The sequence below is a fragment of the Amphiura filiformis genome, chromosome 5, assembly GCF_039555335.1.
Source record: "Amphiura filiformis chromosome 5, Afil_fr2py, whole genome shotgun sequence".
NCBI lineage: Eukaryota > Metazoa > Echinodermata > Ophiuroidea > Amphilepidida > Amphiuridae > Amphiura > Amphiura filiformis.
The window spans coordinates 66,190,611-66,217,478 of record NC_092632.1 but is presented as its reverse complement, the minus strand read 5'-3'; the positions used below and the strand labels follow the sequence as shown (position 1 = coordinate 66,217,478).

Genomic DNA, 26,868 nt, shown 5'->3' with positions numbered 1-26,868 from the left:
AGAAGTTAGACCTTTGGTGTTTTCAGTATATGATAGTTTAATGTTTGTATAAGGTAATAATTATATATAATTACACAATTTCCAAAAATGTCTGCAGTGCATTGGCCTCCATGGACCAGATTGTGTCACATATGAGATGTAATTTTGGAAACATTTCAGAAAGTAGATTAGTATTCACAACTTAGAAAATTGTCCATACTTTGTATTAAATAAAATAAATTAAATACTTCTTAAACACCAATGATCAAAAATGTTGTATGCTTTTGATGTTAATATATATGCAGCAGACTGTACCATATGTTGAAGTGTTTTTGTTATAATTAATGCTGTGAATACCTGTGTTTATATAATTTTTGAGTACAATTGTAACATTTTGTTTTGCATGATTTTCCTTGTATGTTTTACTTCTACTGTCAGCCTGCAATTCATATTTTGAAGGTATATTTGAGTGATTATTTGATTATGAGAGTGATTTCCTAATCTTCAGACCTTGATTGCTGTGTGTGATTCTTTCTTTATACTCTTTCAGTTTAATATTGGCACCAAGCACTATGTAATGGAACAAACTAGAAAATCACAAACATTTATAGATAATCCATATTGCTATACATTGTATTACCAGATACATCCGTCAGTCCAAAACCCCGTCAGTCCGAACCACCGCTAGTCCGAATTTTAAGCTTACCTAACGCTAACCCTAAACCTAACCTTAAACCTAACCCTTACCCTAAACCTAGCCCTAAACCTAACCCTAACTCTAATCCTAACCCTAGAAATTCGGAATAGCGGTGGTTCTGACAGACGGTGTTTCGGACTAACGAGGAGACCCCGTATTACCTCGCATTTGGTAGTGACATAGCTGCATATTTCGCTACGCTTTTTTTTCACCCTGATGTGGCCGTGACGTCCGTACGAATTTCATAGGGCACAGCCTCAAATCGTTGGATAGATGTGTGAGCGAAACAGTTGCTTCAACATGTTGACGTTACTGCCACATCAGGGTGAAAAACGGTAGAGTCACAATATCGAATCACACGCGTTACCTAATTCTGCAGAATGTATATACACTCATACAAAGGTGATTTGTCGACATGCATGCAGTGAAATCACGTAAAAGCAATAATGTCACTACCAAACTCGAGGTAACATAAGGTATAGCTTTTACATTTGCATGCAACTTACAAAACATGTAAACTGCACCAATTACAAAAGGAAAATACAGCAAGTCTTTAACTGCATGGTTAGTCTAATCTTGCACACCAGCAATTTATACACTATGGACCACAATGGCCTCATCCCAATTGGCATAGTTCAATATCCTCAATGAAACAATCATAGTGCAAAATTTGACCTCAAGTTGCAGAGTATGAGTTTCTGTACCCAAATTTTCAAAGGTCATTCTATGAATGTACAAAATGTATTTGGGTTAAATAACTGTGCCCTGATAGATGAGCATGTTGTAGATCCTAGGGATAGCTGCAAAACTTTACACAATCTTTCTGTGAGTGATGTGTGTCTTCCACAAGTTTTTTGTTTGACACCCTATGACTGACATGTAACAGAGAACGCATGAAGCTCATACTGGCCTGCACTAAGTTATTTACTGTACATTCATATTGAACCAAATTGACGCATTATTGTCATTCTATTTTGCAGGACCTGCAAAGTGATTTCAAGGGTAACCGTGTGCAACTGAGTAACCTATGTAAGCTAGCTGATCAGCTTGGTAGTGTGTGTAAGCCTGCTGTTAGGGAAACTCTGGAGAGAACAACCAATGATTTATGCACAAGGTGAGTATTGAAGGAAGAAATCATGTACAGAAATAATGTAATATTTCTGAAATAAGAGAAATAATGTGACATTGAATTAAGCGTACTGCTAACCGTCCAGTGCGTATTATTCTCCACAAGGTCCTGTGCACACGCTTGACGTCTTGCACATATACTCGATGGTTAATGCATAAAAGTAACCTTGCAACAGATTATTGCAAAGTGTGTGTAAATGTTACACAGATCAGTTCACTACGATCACCAGTCAGATTATAGCAAGATATTCTTAGGAAGAACAAGACCAAGAAAAACATAATGGAAGCAATCTGGATCAAGCAGAGGGTCTTTATTCGGGACTAATCCTGATTGGGAAATAGCACTTTAAATGTCACTGTCACTCATCAGTGGACAGAACTGATCATCCAATTTGATACATACTTTTATAATAACACAAACCTGTCATTTAGGTTATTATTGATCACCTGCGATTTGTAAATAACAGTGATGATTTTTTTGTGGCAGTTTATAAATGTAGCAGTAAAAACAATTGCTCAATAAAATTAATCTTCTTTCATTAAAATTGAATTGCCTGCATATCATTGGGCTGTTCCATGTGATATTCACACTCCCCCTGTGGAGGATTCTGGAAATATCTTCCACAGGGAGAGTATGAATTTAGAATGGAATGAACATATTAGGCAGTTCCACTTGAATTCCATACACCCTCTGTGAAAGATTCAATCTGAATCTTCCACAGAGGGGAGGGTGGGTTTCAAATAGAGTTTGCTAATGTGCTAATTCCATTTGAAATTCATTCTCCCTATGGAAGATAATTCCCAAAATCTTCCACAGGTGGAGTGTGAACTTGTAATGGAATAGCCCATTGGGTGCATTTGTTTATTTGGTTTTCATCTTGTTTCAACTATTGTAGAAATTTTCCAATGTCTCTTGTCTAACTTAATTCTTACATGTGTTCGTTAATTTCTCAGATGGTCATCAGCCGATGAGCAGATGAGGGATAGCCTGAATCTGTTTGAGCAAACCTTGTTGCTATGGCAAAACTTTGAAGAAAAGCATTGTGGGATTGAAGAGTGGTTAGAGGAGAAGGAGAAGGAATGTGAGAATGTATTGAGATCATTGGACGAGGATGGGTGGATATCAGAGACGGATTCAGAGACTGGACAGGAACCAGACAGGGAGACTCAACTCCAGGCTTGCAAGGTAATTTAATGCACAGGTGTACTAAGGGGGTGGTATATTAAAATTACTTTTTGGTAAAATGGCTTATGTTTTTTTAAGCCGCTTATAATCTTTGAGCAGCCAAGATTTAGACTGCAATTTTCAACATTTAAGGACATTGGTTTGCACCATTTTGTAAATCCTGCTTCACTTTGTAGTTGAGACAAAATATCACAGCATCATAGCATAGTTTAGAAACACTTCATAATCATATTGTCACAAACCACTCACTTAAACCGTGAGCCACAAGAAGTATCCTGCGCCCTCTTGAGCCACTTCCGGGCTGCCAGGACTCGAACCCACGCTTTTGGGATTAAAAGGCGAGCACGCTAGTGTAAAGACCAAAGGAGGACTTCCCTGTTAGGTCTATAACACTAACGCACTTATACCTCCGTCACAATTTGTGTTATTTTTAATACATAGTTCATTGAGAAAGATACATTCATTTGTGCGGTCTGACAATTAAATTTCAAGCTTTGTATAATAGGAAGTTTGAATATTTAAAATACTAAATGTTAGTTCCTGGGTGTAGCATCATGTAGAAAAGTCACTGAATACTTTTAATGGTAAGAAAAACTGATACCCTGAATAGTGCTATAGCAAGTGGATGCAATTAAAATAACAAATCATGAGAAGATGCTCGACATTAATTATTTCAACTTCACATCTTATTTTTTGCTTTGTTCCAGGTACTTTTGGATGAAGTGAATAACTTCCATGAAATTACAGCATTGAGTGGCATTGTTGACCAACTGACTAGGCATATGGATGGACCGACAAGTAACAACATTACCTCAAGAAGAAAAGTACTGGCACAGGTAAATGGAAATTTTCAATTCAGGGATGCAATTCTTCTGGAAATTGCCGATAAAAAAAAATCCAGAAATGTTAAAAAAAATAATATATATTTTTTTTGCATTTCTGGAATTGAATGATGATAATTCTTCATAAAAAGAGCCAAAAAACTTTTTAGGAGGGAGTGATCCCCTGCAGCGTATTCCCCGGACAAACCCCTCTAAATGGAAATGGATATGTTGCCCCTTTACATCCCTGCCAATTCTTGTCATCCTTTTACTTGCCAAAAGTGTTTCAAATTCAATCAATTAAGATCCTTGTAGGATTGGAAGGCTAATCATAAAGCTTCATCTTTTAGCATCACTAATTTTCTGTCAATCACTACTTTTTTCTTTCTACAGAGGTTAGACAGCTTAAAACAATCGTTATCAAGACATATCCAACATACAGAAGAAGACATCGTAGCACAGAAGAAGTTTGCTGAGAAAGCCGAGCGCCTGATATCGTGGCTGGAAGAAGCTCAAGACAAAGTAAAACGAGAAGATCCCAACAGATCTTCCGATGAGAATTCCATCCGAGATAGAATGTCGCAACTCAAAGAGGTCATGCGGGATTTCAGCAGCCATCAGCCGGAGGTCAACACCTTGAATGAAATGGGATACAGACTCAGTCTGGACAAAACAAATGCAGCTAATCTTGCCACACTCAACACCAACTGGAACGAGCTGTCCAGTATGGCATCGGAAAAATTCCTTGAGGCTGCAGAGCGTTTTGTTGCAGCAACAGAGCTTTGCACAAAAGTGCGATGCTTGGATGAACTTTTTGGCAGAAACTGAGAGGAGTTTGGCTGTAGATATTGCTGGAAGTTACAAAGAACTCTTAGAACAGCAGAAAGTTTATGAGGTGAGCTGAATTCAGATTGTAATGAATTAAGTCCATATCATACTAGAAATTGCAGCATGCAATTGTAAAATCACAAGTGCTCAAATTGTACAAGTTTTGACATTTGATACCAGTTTCTCTGTTTGGTAAAGTGAGTTAATTAATGAATTATATTACTTCTTATTACAGCTCTTTGAGGCCGACATCTTCAACCGTCAGCAAATCTTATTCTCCATCATCAGTGATGGTCAAAGGATGGTGCAAGAGGGAGAACTGGATGACCCTGATGAATTCCAACATAAACTGAGTCAACTCAGTGAACAATGGCAGAATGTCATCAGAAGAGCTGCACAGAGGAAGGACATCATTGATAAAAATATCAGGTTAGTAAGCGTCCCGTCCATATGCATAAAACGTTAGACCTGGTCTAACTACAGTTTGTCCACTCTGAAGAACGAAGTGACAACGCGCGTGTATACAGCGTGTAAACAGTGCTCAGTGCTGCGTCTCTGCTGCAGGTATGCGGCGCCTTCAAAGTCGGCACAATGTAAAAGCGTCCGCGTCGGTACTTTGTACCGGAGTAGACTGACTGAATGGAGATTAGTCTTACAGAGAAGGAACTTTTGGTATTTACATACCTTATTCTATATTATTGTAGATTCTGTTAAGGGCAAATATGTGTAGCTTAATATAAGATGGCTGCAGTTTAACTTTTGGACTTTGCTAGGAGTGAAAGAGGAAAAGTGTTGTGGAAGATAATATAGGTAAAGCCATAATACAGAGGGAGAATGGGTTTCAAAATGATTAACCCTGAAAAACATACTCCCCTTGTGGAAGATATTTCCAAAATCTTTTAAATGAAAGCTTTTAAATGGAACAGCCCAATTGAGATTTGCTGTCACTACTAACGTGATAATTGAAAACTTTTAATAAATTGGTGAGTTTCAAAAGATTCTTCATTTTCAAATCTCAATCTATAATATATGTCTGTTTTTCTGATTTGTTTACAGGGATTGGCAAGCTTACCATTCCATGCTTGGAAGGCTGCACCAGTGGTATCGTGAGATCCAGGATGAAATCAAGGCCTATGAAGTCTCAACTGCTGCTCTGCAGAAAATAAGAACACTGGCAGAACAAGCTAAGGTGAGTTTTACAAGAAATATTTTTACACTAGTACAAGAAAGTTCACTATCAAATGATGGGACACAGAATTGTGGGCTTTATGACAAGTGGTAGGGTGCACACCTATAAATGCTTCCCCATTCACTTTACAAAATGATCCTTCTCAAATGTCATTTTCTTGACTTTAGAGCTTTTCAGCACTTCCAATTCTTCAAAACTTGAAGTACATTTTTCTGCACCAGCCAGCGCAGAGAAAACCTATGAAAATCAGTGAGATTTTGTGGAAAATTGCTTATTAGATCACCCTATACAGTTCACGCCAACTCTAAAAATAGCTTGGTGTTGCTGAAATACAACACATTTTGAAATCTATAGTCAAATCTATATAAAAAGTCATCAAAGGTTACTTATTTTTGATAGTTTGATAGACAATCTAATATTCAGGTCTAAATTAGAACTAAACATTAATCACAACTTTATTGTGTGTTTTCAAGCCTTTTCAAATGTATTTATTTTAATAACATTTTTCAAAACACTAATATTTGCCCAGAGGATATTAGGAGATTCCTATTTACAGGTGTGCACTCTACAGTCGTTTTGATTTCAGAGTGACTGACATTACTTACAGTTAAAAGTTGCCTTTTTCCAAACTTGTAACATACAGAAAGGAAAAAGGATGATCAAGTTTTCAGTGGTTTTAAATATACCATAAATGTACACTGGTAGAATTATATTTCATGTGTCAGGGTCTACATGTAATTTTTTTAAGTAAAAACATAGCGTAAAACTAACCTCATGGAACGTTAACCATTTTGCAACTTATTCTCCTGCAGGACACCCAAAAAGCAGTCGAGATCCATGAAGGCCAATATCTCTCAGTCAATGAAGCAGGCAAGCTCCTTCTAAGGAACTCAGATCGCCAAGCTGCAGAAATCCTAAAAGCCGAGTTGACAGAGGTGCAGACCACCTGGCATCACATTACTACCAAACTACGCAAGAATTCTCACCATCTGGACGACGTCCTTACAGAATGGGACGGCAGCGATAAGACCATGGAGGAATTGCAGCAATGGTTGAGAGATGTGAAGAGACGACTGGCAACGCCATTGCCTGGGATGTATGAGGAACTGCAGAGGGATATGGAATGGTGCAAGGTAAGATATATCAGTATGTCCAAAATTAACTCATAGTCAATGACAGTCAGGGAAGTTGCCCCCCACAAAAAAAAAATCACAAAAGGCTAAGAAGGTCCACTTTGCTAGGTTTTTTATGCTTTTTTGGTCAAAACAGGCAGAATTTGCAAGCGTAGGGACCAAGAAAATTATGTTCTTTATGATTTCTTGGTCAAAACAGTTCCAACATTTTGGGGATATGTCCAAAGAAGGTTCACTTTTTCAAAATCACCCCCCAAAAAACAATCCTATCTACGCCCCTGATGTAAACTCACAGCTCATTGATGTACACCAGAGCAGATGATAGGCTAACTCTCTGGAGATATATTGAGACCTGCACTAACAGTGATAGCATATTCTTGACAACGATGGTCTATCTGGATATTCAGTTGTGTTATGGTTGAAGATAGCCACATGTGAGTGGTCTTCCAAATGAAGGTTTTATGGACCATGTCACTCTCTGTAAATTGTAACATTGTATTGGAACATGGTGCAAGCTAACAAAGATATTCTGACATTCTGAAACCATGATGATGATATATGCAGTACAGTATCAGTGAAGATGCAATTTCCAAGCCTGGCTAACACTTAATAACGATTATTAGTAAAATTGCATTCAACAGCCATGATTATGTTATGTTGTACCAACCATATAATACTATTTTGTGTGGACTTAAATTGTTCTCACTTTATCTTATTCCAGGAAATTGAAAATACCTTTGATAGCAGCGTGAATAAACTGGACAAACTTCACCAAGCGGAACAATGTCTAACTAATGCCATAAGTCCTGATGACATGGCAGTGCTCCATGAGCGCATCGTCCTCCTCGCCAAACAATGGGATGAGATCCACCTCCAGGCGTGCCAGAGGAGGAAGCGAATCATGGATAAGCTTAATGAATGGAGCTATTTCGGACAGAAATATAAGGAGATGTCTGATTGGCTGACAGAGATGGAGGTCAAAGTGGCACAGAATGGTGAACATAGCATTGAAGATCTGCTGCACAAATTGAGACTGGTGAGTTGAACTACTAAAGTATAATTTTGATTTTATTTCTTGCGCCCCCCACCCTCAAACAAGTTTTGATTAGATTTAAAAAGATATATTATGAAAAAGAAAACTATGACTGACCATGGATTAAATTTAACATTGCTGAATGTTCTTAGAACAGGGGCAGCACCAGGAATGTTTTTCGAGGGGCATGGGGGGGGGGCAAAGTAAATGTCAGGGGGGGAAATCAACAAAAAATCACTGCAAAAAGTAAAAATATTTGTAGTTTTGAGTTTTTACTGTGGGGGAGGTCAAGAGTTATGACTGGGGGCATTTTCCCCATGCCCCCCCATCGTACTGCCACTGTCTTGAAAGATTTAGAAAATAAAAGATAGGATTTTGTCTTTTGCCTATCAATATCGTGTCATAATGGATGGGCTGGCCACTCTGATAAAAATATTGGCCAGCCCATCCATTATGTAATAGATTGAAATTGTTGGTTTTGTTTGGTTCAGCAGAGTTAGGTTTAATATTGAGAATAGGTAACTGCAGACTACCATGTTTAACTCCAGAACTCTTAACGCAAAGCTTAAGGGGTTACTACACCCATTGCATTTTTTTTGCATTTTGTTGCATTTTGTGAAGAAATGAGAAAAAGAAATTGGACAAAGTGGTATGCAAAATGAAGGGGCAAATCGTCTCGTTCAATTGGTGGCATCAGTATCAATGACGCGTACATACTTCTAATGGTATAAGCCAAAAAGTGGTACATCACTGATGTTTTAAATTCGCTTCATTTTGGAAAGCTTACTATCAGCGGATTTCGTTAAAATTTTGGATATGTGTTGCTAACACAGTAGGGAAATAATGTTGATATGTAAAATGGGAATAAGTGGTCCCTGATTTCTTTTATGACTTCATGAACTTGGTGCTCCACAACTATCAAAAAACGAACCGGTTAAAATGCTTCTATTTTCAATGTTGAGCTATATTTTGTATTTTGAACTTGCGACACTATTTCACTGAAACTTAATTAAGCCATAGGTAACAGGTTACCACAACCACACTACAGCAATGTTGAAAAAGATTGTATTTTTTGTCACCTATACCACCATATTAGGTAGTTTTCCGTAAGCTTCATTTTTGTGATTTTGGTAACTATTTTATATTTATTTGCCCAATCCATCTCAACTAGGCAATCTAAATTGTACTCACCATTTACATCCCAAGGTATTTTAGTATATCCACCTCACACATTTCCATTATATATCCAGTAACAGACAAAATATCAAAATTGATGCCTCATTATGACATGTATGATATCACAGACTATCACATGTATTCAAAATTGATGCCTGAATTTGACCTGAACCAATTGACCTATAACCTGACCTTTGATGACCTTATAGCCTTTTTAAATCTCTTTTCCTAACAACACATTATAGAAGATACATACATGGTGTAGTATTAAATTGTCTATGTGGAAAAGATTAGGCGTATTTAATTTATTCAGTGTTATAATCAGTGAGTACATTTCTATAGATAGTATAACAAAGGATTTAATGTATTCTATTCATGTATTCTACTTGGACATGTTCAATAGAATAAATTATGGTTTGTTATGAAACACACATCTCAGTTACTAGGATACAGTAAACAAAAAATATATAGGGCTAAAATGACTTACTAAAATGGTTTAAAAACACTTTGTATGTAGATATATTTTATAAGTTCAGGACATGAGGTGATGAACATATTTATGTACTTTATAAATTTGCAAGAAAAAACAGAGGAGGGGTACTGATGAAAATCAGGGCATTATTCACCCTTAACCACAATTCGTAAAAGCTTGAGAAAGTTCCTGCAATCTTATTGGTTCTTAGCCGTGTAATATGACATGATATAACATGATTCAGCGTGTGTACGTCGACGCGATGCACATACTCATTATTTGAACCAATCGGAGGCAGATAGAAACAACAAGACTGGTTGTTGATAACTCTGAAATTATTGAATATTTCTAGAAAATGTGAAACTTTTTGTCCGCAGTCGAGCCCCCATGCGGGTTAAATATAAATGTACTGCATGTTTCATATGATTACCCGTAACATCATAATGTGGCACAATCAAGGGAACTGAGTCTAATGTTGCGAATATCAATTTTGAATTTGCTTATATTAATTGGCAGCAAGATATAGTTCAATTTCCATGTGGTTTTCATCAAAATGTAAAATTTAGAAAAGGCTACATGTAGTAGCCAATGTAAACAAAATTTAATATATTCAACATGTACTTTTTCCTTGATGAAAATTATGTCTCTTAATTAGAAAACAAAAAAAGTAGTATTTGCATTGTTTGTATTTTGTTTTATAATAAGATTTATAATTTGTAAATGTTAGTAATGTTTTTAAACATTAACATCTAACATTAACATCTTAAAAGATGTTTATGTTCGCATGATTATCACAGATAACAGGTTCCGACCAGAAGCCAAAACTACCTCTTAAAGATTGAGGGCGCTATACTGGTTGTCTGTATAAATGTGTATGTGCATGGTTTCCACAATAATATTGTGGAAAAATGGAAGGTTTATTGGTCGATCGGTAGATTTTTCTTTAACCTTCAGTTTTTAAAGATCCTTACAAATATTAGATAATGCTTCTACCATGAGTGACATTTGACTACTGGATAATTATTACATGATCAATTTAAGATTAATTAGTCTTTCAATAAAATATATAAAATGAAAAACATTTTGAACATATCTGTAAAAATTGTCATTTAAAAAAAAAGTAATTGCAACCCTGATTTTCAGGGTGTAGGGTCGGTTGCTGAGAGCTAATGGAAGTATGTTGACTAAACATGTAAATGTTGCATGTTTTTGTAAATCTGGGTTTAAAATCAAATGTCGATGATAGGTATTTGTGAGGGCACGGTTGCTCAGTGGTAACGGCCTTGGACTCATAATCCGAGAGCTTGCTTGACGTGCGTGGGTTCGATTCCCCGTCCCACCACCGTGTTGCGCCCTTGGGCAAGGCGCTTTGCCTCGCTTTCCTCACCCCACCCAGGTGCAATGGGAAGCTGTTAGGGGTAGTCACAGTCATTGTACTGATGGACCCTGTGCCACTTGTAGGCTGCAAACGTGGTTCCGACATATTCTAATGACGGCGGAATAAATGTAAAGCGCTTTGAGGCTGTTTACGGCATAAAGCGCTATATAAATATCTACATTTATTTTTATTTTTATTCTGATGCAGAAAATACAGCATAACAATACCTTAAACTCAAGGAACTCAAATGAAAATAGAGAACTGGCAAATGATACAATACTTGAAATAATATTCAAGGCATTAACTGGTAGCTACTGGTGTGGAACTGAACATTATTTCCAGAAAATATTTTCTCTAGTTTAAAAATGTTATTGTTCGGACTTTAAAAAACAACTAAATGACAGTTCATTTATATTTATAGTAACAGGCACCATTCCCTTGTTGCCATGGTGAGCCAACAGGCAGATGTCACTGTCAGTGAGGTAAACTCACTCATGCATGACCATCGTTCTCTGGCATTCCCAGGGACTGTTAAAAGGCTTTTCTGCAGGGCTTTTCTACTTTATTTATGTAATTCATACATTTTTATACCATCAAGATTCTTTAACAGAGCAGCATGAAAATAATTGGTGATGGTAGATGGAATATTTTGCAAAACCTTGCACTATGAGCCACAATGTCCTCATCCCAATGGCATAGTTCAATAACCTCAATTAAACAATCATAGTGCAAAATTTGACCTCATGTTGCAGAGTATGAGTTTTTGTACCCAAATTTTCAAAGGTCATTCGATGAATAAACAGATTTATTTGGGTTAAAGAACTGTGCCCTGATAGATGAGCATGTTGTGGATCCTAGTGTTGGTGAAAGTCTTCCTGTTATGCTCACAATTTAACATTTTAGTCTTGCATTTAGGTTAAATAAATTTTCACTTGCTTTAAAAGTTCATTGGCATTGTAGTACCACCTTGACACACGACCCCTAAATCTGAATGGAACTTGTATTTGGCCTTGTGGGTGCATTTGGCATACCATTCCTAGCTAGGCCTGCTGTGTGGGTAGCATCCAGTTACTAATTCACATACATGTACTGCGAGTTGGGATTGATAATTTGCCTGTCAACTTCATGTTCAAACCAATATTTGGATTAAGTTTGTGAAGTCTTACAACTGCTTTGATTTTGTGCTGTGATATGTTTGTTGACACCTAGCACACCTGTCCTCTCTTGTGAGTATTGTTTTAGTCTGTTTTGTTTACTTCTGAGAGTGTGATGATTGTTGTGCCATTTTCAGACAAAATAGTTGTCAAGGGCTCAATGTTTATGCTACTTGTGGTATAGGCCAAAGACCCTATGTACATTGTACAATGTACAATGTACATACCCTTCCAGGTATGTTTAGACATAGGCCTACATGTAGTATTTATGTTATTGACAGCAGATTATTATGGGTAATTATGGCCTTAAGAGCTCTTAAGTTAATTAAGCTGACGATATAGGCAACTTTGTATAAGCTTAAGGACAATATAGGCAATATGTCCCTAAACTAAAGACATGGACAAGGACAGCAGATAGTCTATAGGCAATATGTCCTTAATTAAGCTTAAGATCCAGGGAAGTAAACATGCATATTGGTATTCAAGTTTTACTAGAGACATCAGTACTATTTTAAGCTGCAATTTGGGATTTTCCTTCATCAAACCATGGAAGTAATACACATGGAAGCTGGTCAAATACTACATCAAAGTGAGTATCATACTTGCCGCGATACTTAACAAAAGCAGTACAGGTGAAAGTGGAACAATTGAGTCAACGCATGGTCAACGTGTACCATGTCTAAAATCAAAGTTCCGCTTAAAAATCAATAGCAATACGAGGTCGTGTATTAAGTCCTGACAATGGGCTGTGTTATATTACCGCAGTGCATGACTAGTTTTATGAACACAAACAGATTTTATAAAATCCCTACGTAGTGGTCAGAATGCTATCAGTTTAATTTATACAATTTTATTAAAAGTATGAAATTATGTGAAAACCTACCGATTACATGTATATATATATGCTAGACTTTCAGATAGCAGTTTTAAAACAGAAAATGAAATGAAATACAATTTATTTTATGCAAAATGTAAATATAATACCCGACTCTTGAACATTCTGGTCAACAGCAATTTCGTGCAACCCCGGGCACACAAATAGATGCGAGATTCATTTTACAATGTAACGCATGTGCCAAGTGCATATCAATAATACCGCTAATTAGCGGTTTAGGCGTAAATGCATGATTTCCAATATTTTGAAGTTGAAGAAAATCTGTAAGTATAGGGTAGAAATCGATATTTTGATTGGATTTCTGTAATTATGGATTACAAATCTAACATCCCTGTCACTTTTTTTCCGAATAAAAATAACATACTTGAAACATAATCAAGAAAAACACGATTTTTGCTCAAAATAATAAACCTGTAAATAAGCGAACTGGCAATAAAGGCGGCAAGTCTGATCCACATCTAAGACACGCTGACTACATTGTTATCACAATAGCTTGATACGTACCCTCTATAGAATGTTACGTAAATAATTCAATAGGTGTTGGATCGACCAACTTCCATGTCTCTTAATTCCATGATCAAACTGACAGATAATTACATGCTTGGGATAGCATTGTATGAATGGGGATGAATGAGTATAGGAATGCCCAGAATAAAATGTAAAGCATGGGTGACCAAAATGCCAGATTAGGACCCTTAATTCATGTCAATGAATAGGATCTCAGGGTCTCTCATTGACAGTTGACAATAATATGCAATCAAATCACAAATTCAGATGACCCATAGTCAATAAGATTTGATGAGAATTGAAATCATTGTGGACATCTGCAGACAAAACACACTATTTTGGTAGTGGTTCAGTAGTATGTTGGTTCAGTGCACTTCAGCAAAAATCTTGTGAAGATAGGCCACATATTTTGAGTTCCTGTTTGAGTGTGGAATGCATATCTAGAATAACAGGAACATAGACCAATATTACTTTTTGAATAACACCAGTTTTGTACATATATGCATTTGATCACACAGTTGGTTTGAAAAGCTGTTTGAGGTTTCTGTGATTATGTATACTTCCATGGATTTAGTGCAGTGCATGTATTTACATGGCCCAGATACCTGAATTGATTGGAATACAATTTAGTTTCAAAACGTGTGGATTAGTGGAGTGGACACACTGAAAATTCCAAAAGTGATTGGAGTGATGCTGGTTTTATCATAGACATGATAGATTTGAGAATCTATGGTTTTACAAGTTACCTTGTAAATTGTTTCTGGAAGCATAGTGCAAACAGTAAAGAAATTACATATATATGACGGCTGTCTATATATATATATTGACAGCAGTGACCACTTACAGTACAGAGGGTACTGATGACTCAAGGAATAGGTCTATATTGTCTTGATGCAATCAGATAACTGCAAAAGTTATTGCAAGTTTCTAAAACTTGCATTTATGGACATAAATCATTGAAATTTGTGTCACTATCCCTACTCAGTTTGTACACTATAATGCCATTCATTTCCCAGGGTTCATAGCTAGTGCAGCCGCTGGGATTAAGAAGTTTTTAGCTGTTGGGGATGTTCAATTTCCTGAAGTAGAGCAGGTTGTGTGGGTTTGACATCATTTCCTTGCTTCAAGTCAAACCTATGGTCAAAGTTAAGTTTTACAATCTGATTTAGGTGAGATATGTTGGCTGCTAAGAGTAGAATGCTTGTTACCCATGGATTGTATGGTCCAGAAAAGGTGAGAGTTATTGGATTAGTTGTCCAATATTTTTCATGTGAAGATTAAAACAAATTTTTAGATTTTCATAGTATGAACAAGAATAGGAATATTTCAGCACTTTTTGATGGCTCAAAAGATATTTATATACACTGCCCAAAGCTTGTGTGTCATGTTGTATTCAATCATGTCGGTTAGCTTTCTGCATACAAGTACCGGTACTGTATTGTCATAATTGTGTGATATCGGTGTCTGTGTATGTCTAGGGGTGTGTGTGTGTCTGTATACTTGCTTGCAATCTTTGTTTTGATTTTAAATTATTAGTGAAGTCAATAAATGGCTGACATGATTTCGATTTGTGTACTTTAAATTGATACAAATTTGGAATACAAATCACTATATGGCGCCTACCTTCCACTGAAAAAAAATCATTCCAACTTAAGTCTTTTGAATGCATTCAAGTCAATTCCTGCACTGCTGTACAAGTATACCTATTGATACCAACCTGTAAAGGTCAATGGTGTTTCTTTCATCCAAACAATTGGTTGCCTACTTTGAAAGTCTCAATACAAGTTCTATGTGAAACCTAGATTGTATCAAAGGTCTGCAGTGAAAAAGTTCAATGTGGTATTAAGTGAAAAGCACAACAATTGCACACAAATACTCCTAAAAGTTGTAATATTAAATTTGTAATAATTTTTTAACCAGCTTGCTTATTTCCTCCATTTTATTACACTTTAGACATGGTCTTTTTGAAGTAGGCATACATGTCATAAAACGTGACATTAGCATTTGGTTAACTTTGTTGCCTCATTGTTTAATATAAATGTAAAATAAGATTTTGTTAATTGTCATGAAAGATACACCAGAATAGAGGGTATGGAATACGACATCACTTGTGACACAGTCATCCTCATTTAAATAAAATTCTGCCCTCTATAAGGTACCATGGGGCAATTCACATAGGAATACAATAAAACAGGTATGAATGGTTGTGGAATCGAACAAGAGACCTGTCCCTCTTGCTATCTTAGTTCTGTTCTCCAACATCGCTGCCATTTCAATGGTTTATTGCATACACTCCATTGCATCTATGTATGTAAAAATATGAAACAAGTATGTTTGCACATTTTCAGAGTTTACTTTAAAAATTAGGGTCTTGGGAATAGAAGTATGCTTTCCGTACTGATCCTGTGACCTGCGGAGGAGGTGTTTTTAACCATCACACCATGGCACCTGGCTCCCACATAGGGCCTACATACCATTACCATGTAATGTCACTGCCCCCACTTTATAGTGTAGGCCTATAGAATGTGAGATCAATTTAAGTCATGTTGATTGATCTTATGAGCCCACAGTATGTGTATAGGCCATGCCTGTTGCCAACCCCTCTCAAATCCACTAATATATCCACTTGTTAGTGAAAATATCCATTTTTTTAAGTGAAATGTTCCCACACGCACCCAACAAATTCTGGCTACGGGTTTGGTATAGACTTACATGTACAACAACACATTATGCTTTTGAACTTGAAATTTACACTCACAGGGTATAGCAATAATTACTCATAGTCACATGTTATGAATATCATCATAATAAGCCCATATATTTTAATAACCGTTATAAGATGCATGAGGCTGGTTTTTATTCAATGACACATACTACTACATGTAGTATGTATAGGTACAGCCTTTCTTGAATGTAGATTAAGCACCTATTACATAACAGCTTCATTAATTAAGCTGTGATAATTAGTAGCGCCTATGTCATCATCATGTTAATTTCTTGTTCACCATGCAGGGTTATCAAGAGGAGATAGAAGCAGGCCAACGTAACAAGGAGCAGCTAGTGGAATTGGGTGAACAGTTGATGCATGCTAGCAACGAGAATAGAGCTAATGATATCGAGTATAAACTAGCTAAGCTTACAGACAGATGGCAAAGACTCATGGATCTCATGGACGCAAGGTGAGTTCATAATTTATCTTTGATCTACGATGAATTATGTGACCTAATCAAGCTAAGCAAGTATGGACAATGTAGCTAAAACATTTGACATTCAATTCATTTGCCATGCAACCAGTGGCATAACTAGACATTTTCATTTGGGGGGGGGGGGGAAAGAGGGGGAAAACATATTAAATGAAGGGGCTGGCATTGTTCATGCTGTTTGGGTTTGTAAGCATCTCAACACCCTTGTCGCATGGGCATCACGGGGGAGGGGGGTCTGAGGAGTCTTGGGATCTGCTTGGAATGTGTCCCCGGAACAGTGGCGTAGATTTCTTTTTGACATGGGAGGGATGTAGTTGGAAAAATTGTCTTGAAGTATAGTGAATCCAGCACATTTTGGCAACAAAAGAAGTTTATGGTACAAATGCGCATGAAGCATGCAAAATATTTTAGCATATTGAAGCTAAACTGGTGACATGTGGTACAAAAGTTGAATAAATGTGTGTGAAACACAAAAAAATTGTGTGTTTTTTTTTAGGTTAAAGTGACCAAATATGATGTTAATTTTAAAATATTAAAATATTTTATTAATAATTTTATCTTTTTCATGGGGGGAGGGGGGGGGGCAAGCAGGGAGCAAGGGTTCAAATTGCCCCACTACCCCCCTCCATCCATTCTATTGCCTAATTATGGTTACCGTTAATTAATTTTACCAGATTCTTGCTTGATGACGCACTTAACGGTGTAATTTTGTTGTATATACCACAAAAATATCATTTTCTACTCGATTTCCTTGAGTGTATACTAACTGTGTAAGATAATCTAGACCAGTATATGTGTACCATAATATCATAGAAGGTCAGACTTGGACATGACATGCAAGCATCTGCTAATTCTATTATAATATCTATGGGAAACTCATAGTTTAAAGCACTGGTTAGATGATGATTGAAATTAAGCCTGCAAAATACACACTGTCACAATTTTGAAAATAATTTTAAAAATAAACCTGTTCCTTAGGGATTCAATCATTTTTCACCGTTGTTCATCACCATTTAACAACGATGCGGCCGTGTTGTCTGCGTGGTTTACTTCGCGAGGGCAGCTACGAGCGAAGTAAACCATGCAGACGCGCCGGACGCGAGTTGTTAAACGGTGATGAACAACGGTGAAACATGATTGAATCCCTTTCAACAACGAAAAGAAGCTAAAGATTGTATAATTCACGATTATTTTACGAGGAAATGTCAGTTAATCATTGTCACTAAGTCTTACAAAAACTTCGATGATTTCTCTGTTAATATCAGCAATAAAACTACAGAATAAAACGGCAAAGTTTAGCCGCTACCTGAAAAATACTGAATTCAGCTTGTAAGCTTGCATACGCACAAGGGTTCCAGGCATGACGAATTTTACACGCTCTCGCGTAACGCGTAGTGTCGCTCACGTTTGCGTATACGCTACAGTAAAAGTGTGGATTCATCACGGATTAACCAACGGTTGGCTCCTGTACAAAGGTATAGGAGGAGTTGTTGAAAGAAGAATTAGTCATGTATTGTAGTATTCTATGTGCCTAAAAAACAGTACAAAAAGTTGTAAAGGAATTACATTTAAAAACAAAGACCCAGACATAAGTGCCCTTGACTTTGACTTTGACCATGGTATATGGGGCATGCTTAATGTAGTTAGGAAGTTATTCACATGTAAGAAATGCAAACTGTTGGCTCATGATGTTGAAAATCTGAGAGGTGTGTATTGTACACTTTCAATACAAAGGTATACCAAGATGGATGTTTCAATATGTGTCTTTTGAAATATGAGCAATGTAGTGTTCTGTGTTCAGGTGTTATGAAATTAATTTTAACTTGCTTGTTAAAATATTGTAACCTGTAATAGATTTCTAGTTGATTACTCAGAATGTGGGAAAGTTCAATTTAGCATGAAATGTCTTGGCCAACATTTATTATTATTTGACATCTGTAAACATGCTTGTAATAACATAGAGGGTTTACATACTCCATGAAGAAAGGTCGGCATCAACGTTGCATCTATAGACATAAACTTATTCTCTACCATTTAAAATTTTAGTTTTCTGAGTACTACATTAGATTTTTACACAATGGATGGGTGTTAAGCTAGCTTAAATGTTTGCGTAGGTACAATTAAAGCTATAATGTACGATCTTATAATATGAAATTGGTTAATTTTTTTCAAACCTGATTATTTGTAATGTTTACACATGTCAAAACTTTCACCTAAATGGAATCCGCCAAATTTGTTGTGTTTGCAAGTCAACAGAGCAAAGTTCAACATTAAGTCTTAATTCATAAAGTTATGACTTTGTGTCTTCCTAGAACTGCATGTTAAACGGCCAAAATAACTAGCAGAGGTTCTTTCACTTTACCTTGTTATTTCAGCTCAAAATGGTCAGAAACCCTTCTCTAGAAATATTCCTAGCATTATTTCAGCATTTTGAGTACAGAATAAACAAATTTGAAATTTGAAAGAAGCTTTCATTTCAATTGGCTTCTCCTATTGACATTCTTGATTAAAATAGGAATATCAAAATATTGAAGTACATGCCATTATTATTCTGATCATTTTAGTATCATGACTATATCATTGTATTGAGTGAGTCCAAGCATAGACCCTTTTCTAGTATGTATGGTGCAAGTGTGGGAAATGGCAAAATCTAACAAACTCTTGAATGAACATTTTATACACACTTTTGTTTACATTTTCTCCCAATTCATGTATGTTTACATTCTAAAAGAGTTCCCCCATTCATGTCACTGTTTACATTTTGAGGACATGACCTTAAACTAATTCTCTTCAGACTATTAATACCATACACCTGTCATGGTAAAGACTGACCTGTGTCAGCAGGGGTCTCAAGACTGCCAATAGAGCTGTTATGGATCATATATCTGCTTTCTTGAACTTGATACAAATGGTTATACTGATGTACAGAATAACTGCCCACCCCCTCTTGGGCTAAATCAACAAATTCAGGCCGCTGAATAATTAGAAGCCTTTCATTTGGTTATCAATATTTTCCCTCAATAATCATTTACTTTTGGACCATGAAGACCCTAGCAGGAACTGCCGCTATTTAATCAATGGTTGAAGTTAAAGTGTAGTGGATTTGGTAGGATATCAATTGGTATTGTGTAGTTTGTAAAAAAAGATTGATTTGAATATCAAAAATTATTTAGGCCTTTATGTTGGCTATTAAAAACCTTCAGACAATAATTATAGAAACTGACTTTTACTCTTCTTGCATTGCCGCACTGCATTCAAACATACTGGTACAATTGGTTTCAGTAAAGTATCCCGCCTCCCAATAGTTTTTGTTGTTTTGTGTATTCATCAGTGATTTATCAATACCAGTCTACCAAAGTATAAATATAGTTTTGCTTGAAATTTATTTGTTGCTAAAACTGAAATGATTTATGGTTAAAGAGGAGGTCATGGACTTTGTAAAGATTCACCAAAGTCCCATTTGCTTGTATCTTTTTCATCTCCCATTATGAGGGGTAGGTTTGCCTACTAATGATGGCATAGTTTGGCATTGAACCAGATAGCCTTTAGCTCAATTCCATACATTCTATAGAAGGTGAGTAGTGACAGTTCATCTGTCTTGGGTTGTCTGTTGCAAACACCACATGTGTTGTAGGTCCTATACTGTATGCATGTGATCATGTGCTGCAGTGAGGAGCCACAAGCCATTGATATTGTCACCATAGTGCAGTAAACTTTTGGAAATGCTCTGAGGATTCTAAAGAATAGTGATGTTGCTCGCATCTCATCGATGTGATATTGTGGATTGAAGTTAACTTATCTGATGTGATAGATTTGGACTAAGTGAAATTTCAGATTTTGTTATATGAAGCTTGACAATGGTTGCGAATTGAAGCATATTTATAGACCATGACGACTCAAGTTTTGATCAGAAGTGTAGTGGAGCCAAGGTAGGCAGATGTGCAGTGAAACATGGTTACACGATTAATGATAGATGCTGTTGAAATATTAGGCCTATAAGATAGATAGTGGGATAGGGGATGCTGTAATGATTTGGAATTACTAGTATGGCCAGTAAAAGCATTTTACACTAAATAGGAAAATGTAAATTTATTTTCAGCAACATGATTATAATCATATCTTGGGTAGCATGTACCTTCATTTTATGGAATTGTCTGCATGTTATTGCCATTAATTTTGAGTGAAGTACTGAAAACTTAATTTGCTCAGGACCAAAATGACCCAGTATTTTATTGACTGTCACATTATGGATTTAATACAGGATTATGGATTTCATGCGCAAGTGCTCAACTTTTTGTTTTCTTTTTTAAAGTCGATGCATAAACTTATCAGCAAGAACATTGCCTATGGTACATTGTATGCACTTTTATTTTGCTGTTGAATTTTATATGAGTAGCAAAGCCATCATGTACGATTGGCATCAGATTTTAATTTTGTTATTCTTTACCCAAAATGCTGAAATAATATTATTAAGAATTACTGCTGGGAAGGCTTTCTATCTATTTTAAGTTTAAATAAACAAGGAAAAGTGAAAGAAACCCCACTGGCTATTTTGGCCGTTTAACCATAGGCCTTAAAGGCCTATGGTTTAACATGAAGTTCTATGGCAGACGTTATGTCAAAATTGATCTGTTGACCTACAAACACAACAAATTTGGCTGATTCCATTCAGAGTCTATGGTGTAAGTTGGGACTTCTGTAAACATTACAAATATGGCAAAAAATCAGGTTTGAAAGAAATTAACCAATTTCATATTAAACTTGTAAGATCGTACATTATGGCTTTAAAATGTCAATGTGACTTTGCATGGCACATACAACTCAACTTGGTAATTTTGTCTCACAGGGAGACCTAATTTTGTAATTTGAATAATTCCACCACCCATCACCAACTTGAAAACAGAAAGGTTAATGGCAAGCTGTATTATATTTCACTTCGCTCCCAGGAAATTATTATTCAACTAAACCTGGTTTGTTATTTAACTAAACCTGGGTTGTTTGATTCAAAACAAAGCAGTCTCAGATGGCTTTTCATATGTATCTTGGTAAATATTCATAAAATGGGTTAATTTTGTTAAAAGGTCAGGGTATAGGATTTGTGCTGCTTGTGCTTCAAATCACTTTCACTGTAATATTTATCATTTTCAAGCAAGATTTGCAGAATTTGTTGGTCTTCATATCTATTTTAATATGGTTTTATTGATCTGGTACTCGTTCATTTGGTCAGACTTTATGAAGAATATACTTGCCAGTTGAAGATTAACTTCCAAGGGTCTTACATGTCAAGCTCAGAAATAATTTAAACACTTTTTCACTTAAATGGTTTTGCATATTAAATGATATAAGTGGTATTACTAATTATCCGCTCATTGTTTGAGTGCTTTGTCATCGGCATTTTCCTTATTTTTCTTGAAAATATCATTTGAAAGAAAAGAGCATCTCACAGAAAGACCGAATCCAGATGTTTCTAATCGTTTCATGGTCAAGATAATTTGGACATCCACAACTTTATTTTACTTTATTTTGTAATTCCCTCTATTGATGCATGTAATTAATGTTTATGATAATTATTCATCTATTATATTGTTTGAACTATTCATACAATGCATCATTAGCATTGTCCAGTAAATTGATGATAAAAGCAGGAAGTGCTTACACTAGGATCCACAACATGCTCATCTATCAGGGTACAGTTCTTTAACCCCAATACATGTGCACATTCATTGACTGACCTTTGAAAAATTGGGTACAAAAACTCAAACTCTTCAATGTGAGGTCAAATTTTGCACTATGATTGTTTAATTGAAGTTATTGGACTATGGCAAAGGGATGAGGCCATAGTGGTCCATAGAGTTACTTAATTGTATGCAAATTTATTCCAAATTTTGTGCAAATATTTTTCCTATTCTAATAAAGTATGGCTTTTAGTATTTTTATGCGGGGCATACATTGTATTTTCCTAACTTATTTGTTTATCACAATTAGTCAGTTGTACAGGTTTGCTAAGCCTTTTAATACCCACAAAGAATGTTTGAATATAACAAGCCTGGGAATAAAAGTGTTTAGCAAACACAACTTCTGTTTATTGTTCCGTGGGTTAAAATAATATTGTGCTCTGCATAAAATGTTAATAATGGTTTCATTATAGTTCTAGTTTTAGTCTAGTTGGATATTCATGCAACTGTGATTTGTGATATCTACATGGAGTTAAGGGTAGATGCTAGTCACAAAAGAACCCTCTCTCATCTGTGTTTTGGGGGCTAAACTTTGTGCTGCATAAAATTTAAATACCCAATTTGTGCATACTAAATGGTGAAATCAATCCTGCTGCTATTGTTGATGGTGCCTCAACAAAGGACCTTGCACTAGCCCTGTCCCCACTAGCCAATCAGGAGTACAAGAGGTTGAATCAGGTCAACAACACTCATTCACACTGGCACCTGTGTCATACACTGCGTTGGCTGTCATCGGGCATTGTTGTGTGCAATGTGTTGGTGTACCATGTGAAGGAGTAGATGTGTTCAAGTTGAAGTTCACTACCTTTTGTTTCTTGCTGTTCAAGTTCAAGTCGGAAAGGAAAAAGTTATTGGAACATGAAGATTGACTGTGTGACTGATTATTGTGCCTCCCGAGTTTTACACAATAGTGTAGTCAATTGTGTCTCTGTTTCCCACTGTGAAAGTATATTGGTAATGTAGGTTTACCAGTTTCTGGGTTGGAATTGATGAGAAAGTCTCACATGTATATTGGTTGATGACCTGATTACTTCTTGATATGGATTAATACATGGATATTACTTTATGGATTGTACCTGTTGGGAGACTTGAATTCAGTTGTTATTATCTATGGCCTCTGCTGTAGCTTGGGCAGAATTCTACAAAGATGCAAGGTAGAGTGATTGGAAGATTCTCTGTTGTAAATTCACAGGATGGGTGGATGTGAGATGATCTCGGTATAATGTGTGTGAGGGGTATGGTGTGTGTTTTTAAAGCGAATGAGAGAGGGAGAGAATGTTAGAGAGAGTGGGTGTGGGCATGGAGTGACAGAGTGAGAGCAAGTACAGATTGGGCATTATTTCATTTCAATTCATTTATTTGCAACAAGGGTAGAAAAGGTTGCCAGAAAATTTTTAAATATCGGGTTATATAAAGGGTATATGAAGGTATAAAACATTTTTATAACATTCAAAAACATTTTTTGAAAACCATTATTGCAAAATTTTCTAATATAATGTTGTTTAAATGTTGATTAAATATTTGTCAAAAAATGTTTGGAAAAAATATTTTACAATAACATTTTGACAGTGTGTTTTCAGAAGTTTTCATGACTTTTATAATACCCGGTATTTAATGTTACTAAAATGTTTTTACCAAAGCCAAAACCTAAAATTTTCCCTGTTTAAAACATTTTAAAAATTGAGTATATTATGTGTGTGTTCCATATTTATTGAATCGATTAGAAATGAGATCATTGATCTTCAGGTGTTTGGTATGCAAGTGAGGGACAGACATTCAGCTGTGAAACATATTTATTCATGTCTACTGAATTCTGTCAAAACATGAAAGTGTGAGAGAATAATTTTTTTGAGAAAAATAGCACTTTGAGAGTTTTCAAATTATACCGATATGAATAATATTTTATTTTTGAATGGTAAATGATGGGGGGGCACATTATACATTTTGGGTCTTTCAGAGCTTCGAAATAACAACAATGGGGGGGTCTTTCCAGGGAACATATACCCCTATAGTCATTTATGTTATATGTATTTTACCATGTGCAATTGAGATGATTATGCAATAGATTGTTTTTCATCCGGTACGGATTAAGTATTTATTTGGCGGGAAATCGTAGAATAGTCAAAATACCAGTCAAGTGTAAAAGGCTATATTTCACAATACATTCCATTCACCTGAGTATTTTTCTGTTGAAATGGTGGTAAATATTACTAAGGCTCATTAAGCATGAAGTCAATGTCACATTTATGCATTCTTTTATGCAATAAAAGGATCAGTATATGCATTTTCAAAATATTTTTTATTTGTGTCTCCCAAGGCTCGTTATTTTCTTTTGATAGCATGCATTCCTGTGTTTACTAATGGAACACACATGGACTGACTGCATGTAAAGCTACAACTAAGAAAAAATAATGAAATTTGTCCGTAAATTTGATATCTTTATTATTTTAAGGACCATTAGTTACTATGGCAACATACTGTTTTTATTTTCTACAGGGTGAGGAAACTGCAGGAAACTTTGACAGCAGTCCAGCAGCTGGAGCAGAATATGGTGCAACTGAAGCAGTGGCTAACCCACATGGAGCATGAACTGGGCACCCCCGTGATCTATGAGACTTGCGAGTCACCTGAAATCCAAGAAAAGCTACAAAACCAACAGGTAATGGTCACTGGTTTAATGGGAAAGAAAAATCTTAGCAAAATATTTTAATATTATCTTAAAAGATAAAGCATAATATTTTTAGGGAAAGGAGATGATATTTTCAATCTTCAACTTCGTTGGTTAAAAAAATCTAGGTATTTTCAATCTAGGTAATCAAATTCTGTATGCAGATAAATTCTGCTTGTAAGTAGTTCATTTGAGCCAATGACCAAAGGCATAAGCAAATGATCAAAGGTCAGTCAAAATGCATCTTCTGAAGGCTTTTATGTATTTATTGGAAGTATTTTGCTTGCTTTATTGTATGGCCAAATATCATCATTAGTCTGTGGCCAGCTATTTTGGCTGTCCAGATTTTCCTGCCAGCTTGATACACATGATACATTCAACATAAACTTTAATCAGCAGCAACTATCTATGTGTCCCAAATCGTCCTTCAAAATGTCAGTTTAGACTAACCATTCATATTGTCATGTATGATTGAATTCAAAAACACTTGAAAAGTAAATTACTCCAAAGAATCTATAGATCTTGCTTTAATACTCACCACTTTACCCTACATAAATTTGATATTATTTATCAATGTGATGATAATACCTATACACTGTATAACTTACCTGTACATGTATTATCTTGCTTGAGTAAACTTTTACAAATAGTATTATGCAAGATAATCACTGGGAAACAGGGCATATGAACCACAATGGCCTCATACTAATGGCATAGTTCAGTAACCTTAATGAAACAATTATAGTGCAAAATTTGACCTCAAATTGCAGAGTATGAGTTTTTGTACCCAAATTTTCAAAGGTCATTCGATGAATGTACAAATATATTGGGGTAAAGAACTTTGCCCGGATCGATGAGCATGTTGTGGATCCTAGTGTGAATTGAAATTTAACCGCCACTAAGGTATCAACTGCCATTTAGTATCATTCAACTGTACTACTGCTTCCGTTTGTTTACCTTGAAAAATGGATTGGTTGTAGTTTGAACTTTTTTGCTCGAATTACCTCAAAATTTAACCAAAATATGGAATTATTTGGTAATTTTCAGGAGTTGCAGAAGGACATTGAGAAGCACAGCACAGGGGTAGCTTCTGTACTCAACCTGTGTGAAGTACTGCTGCATGATTGTGATGCATGCTCAACTGATGCAGATTGTGAGTCTATCCAGAATGTGACCAGGACATTGGATCAAAGATGGAGGAATATATGTACACAGTCTATGGAAAGGAAAATGAGGTAAATATGGTTTGGATTAGGGTTAGGAGTAGACTATAAATAAATGTAGATACTTATATAGCGCTTTATGCCGTAAACAGCCTCAAAGCGCTTTACATTTATTCCGCCGTTATTAGAATATGTCGGAACCACGTTTGCTGCCTACAAATGGCGCAGGGTTCATCAGTACAACGACTGTGACTACCCCTAACAGCTTCCCATTGCACCTGGGTGGGGTGAGGCAAGCGTGACAAAGCGCCTTGCCCAAGGGCGCAACACGGTGGCGGGACGGGGACTCGAACCCACGCACGTCAAGCAAGCTCTCATGAGTCCAAGGCCGTAACCACTGAGCCACCGCAACTATAGTCTGCAGTTACACCTTGTCTGGCTTTGAGGCGGAATGGCATAACCTAGCAAACACAAAAATGTTTTTATAAACATGTTTGGTTTGGTCAAAATATTTAAATATTTC

The 26,868-nt window shown here is 36.1% G+C and overlaps 1 protein-coding gene across 1 annotated transcript in view; it reads left to right on the top strand.

The window, feature by feature from the left end:
* LOC140152340 (uncharacterized) overlaps positions 1 to 26,868 on the top strand; it is a 230,239-nt gene that overhangs the window by 182,040 nt on the left and 21,331 nt on the right. Inside the window, 12 exon segments of the mRNA XM_072174644.1 lie at positions 1,657 to 1,790; positions 2,759 to 2,990; positions 3,698 to 3,826; positions 4,205 to 4,555; positions 4,557 to 4,706; positions 4,875 to 5,068; positions 5,696 to 5,828; positions 6,641 to 6,961; positions 7,683 to 7,997; positions 16,589 to 16,755; positions 25,011 to 25,173; positions 26,230 to 26,417. Coding sequence (XP_072030745.1) covers positions 1,657 to 1,790; positions 2,759 to 2,990; positions 3,698 to 3,826; positions 4,205 to 4,555; positions 4,557 to 4,706; positions 4,875 to 5,068; positions 5,696 to 5,828; positions 6,641 to 6,961; positions 7,683 to 7,997; positions 16,589 to 16,755; positions 25,011 to 25,173; positions 26,230 to 26,417 — 2,477 coding nt within the window.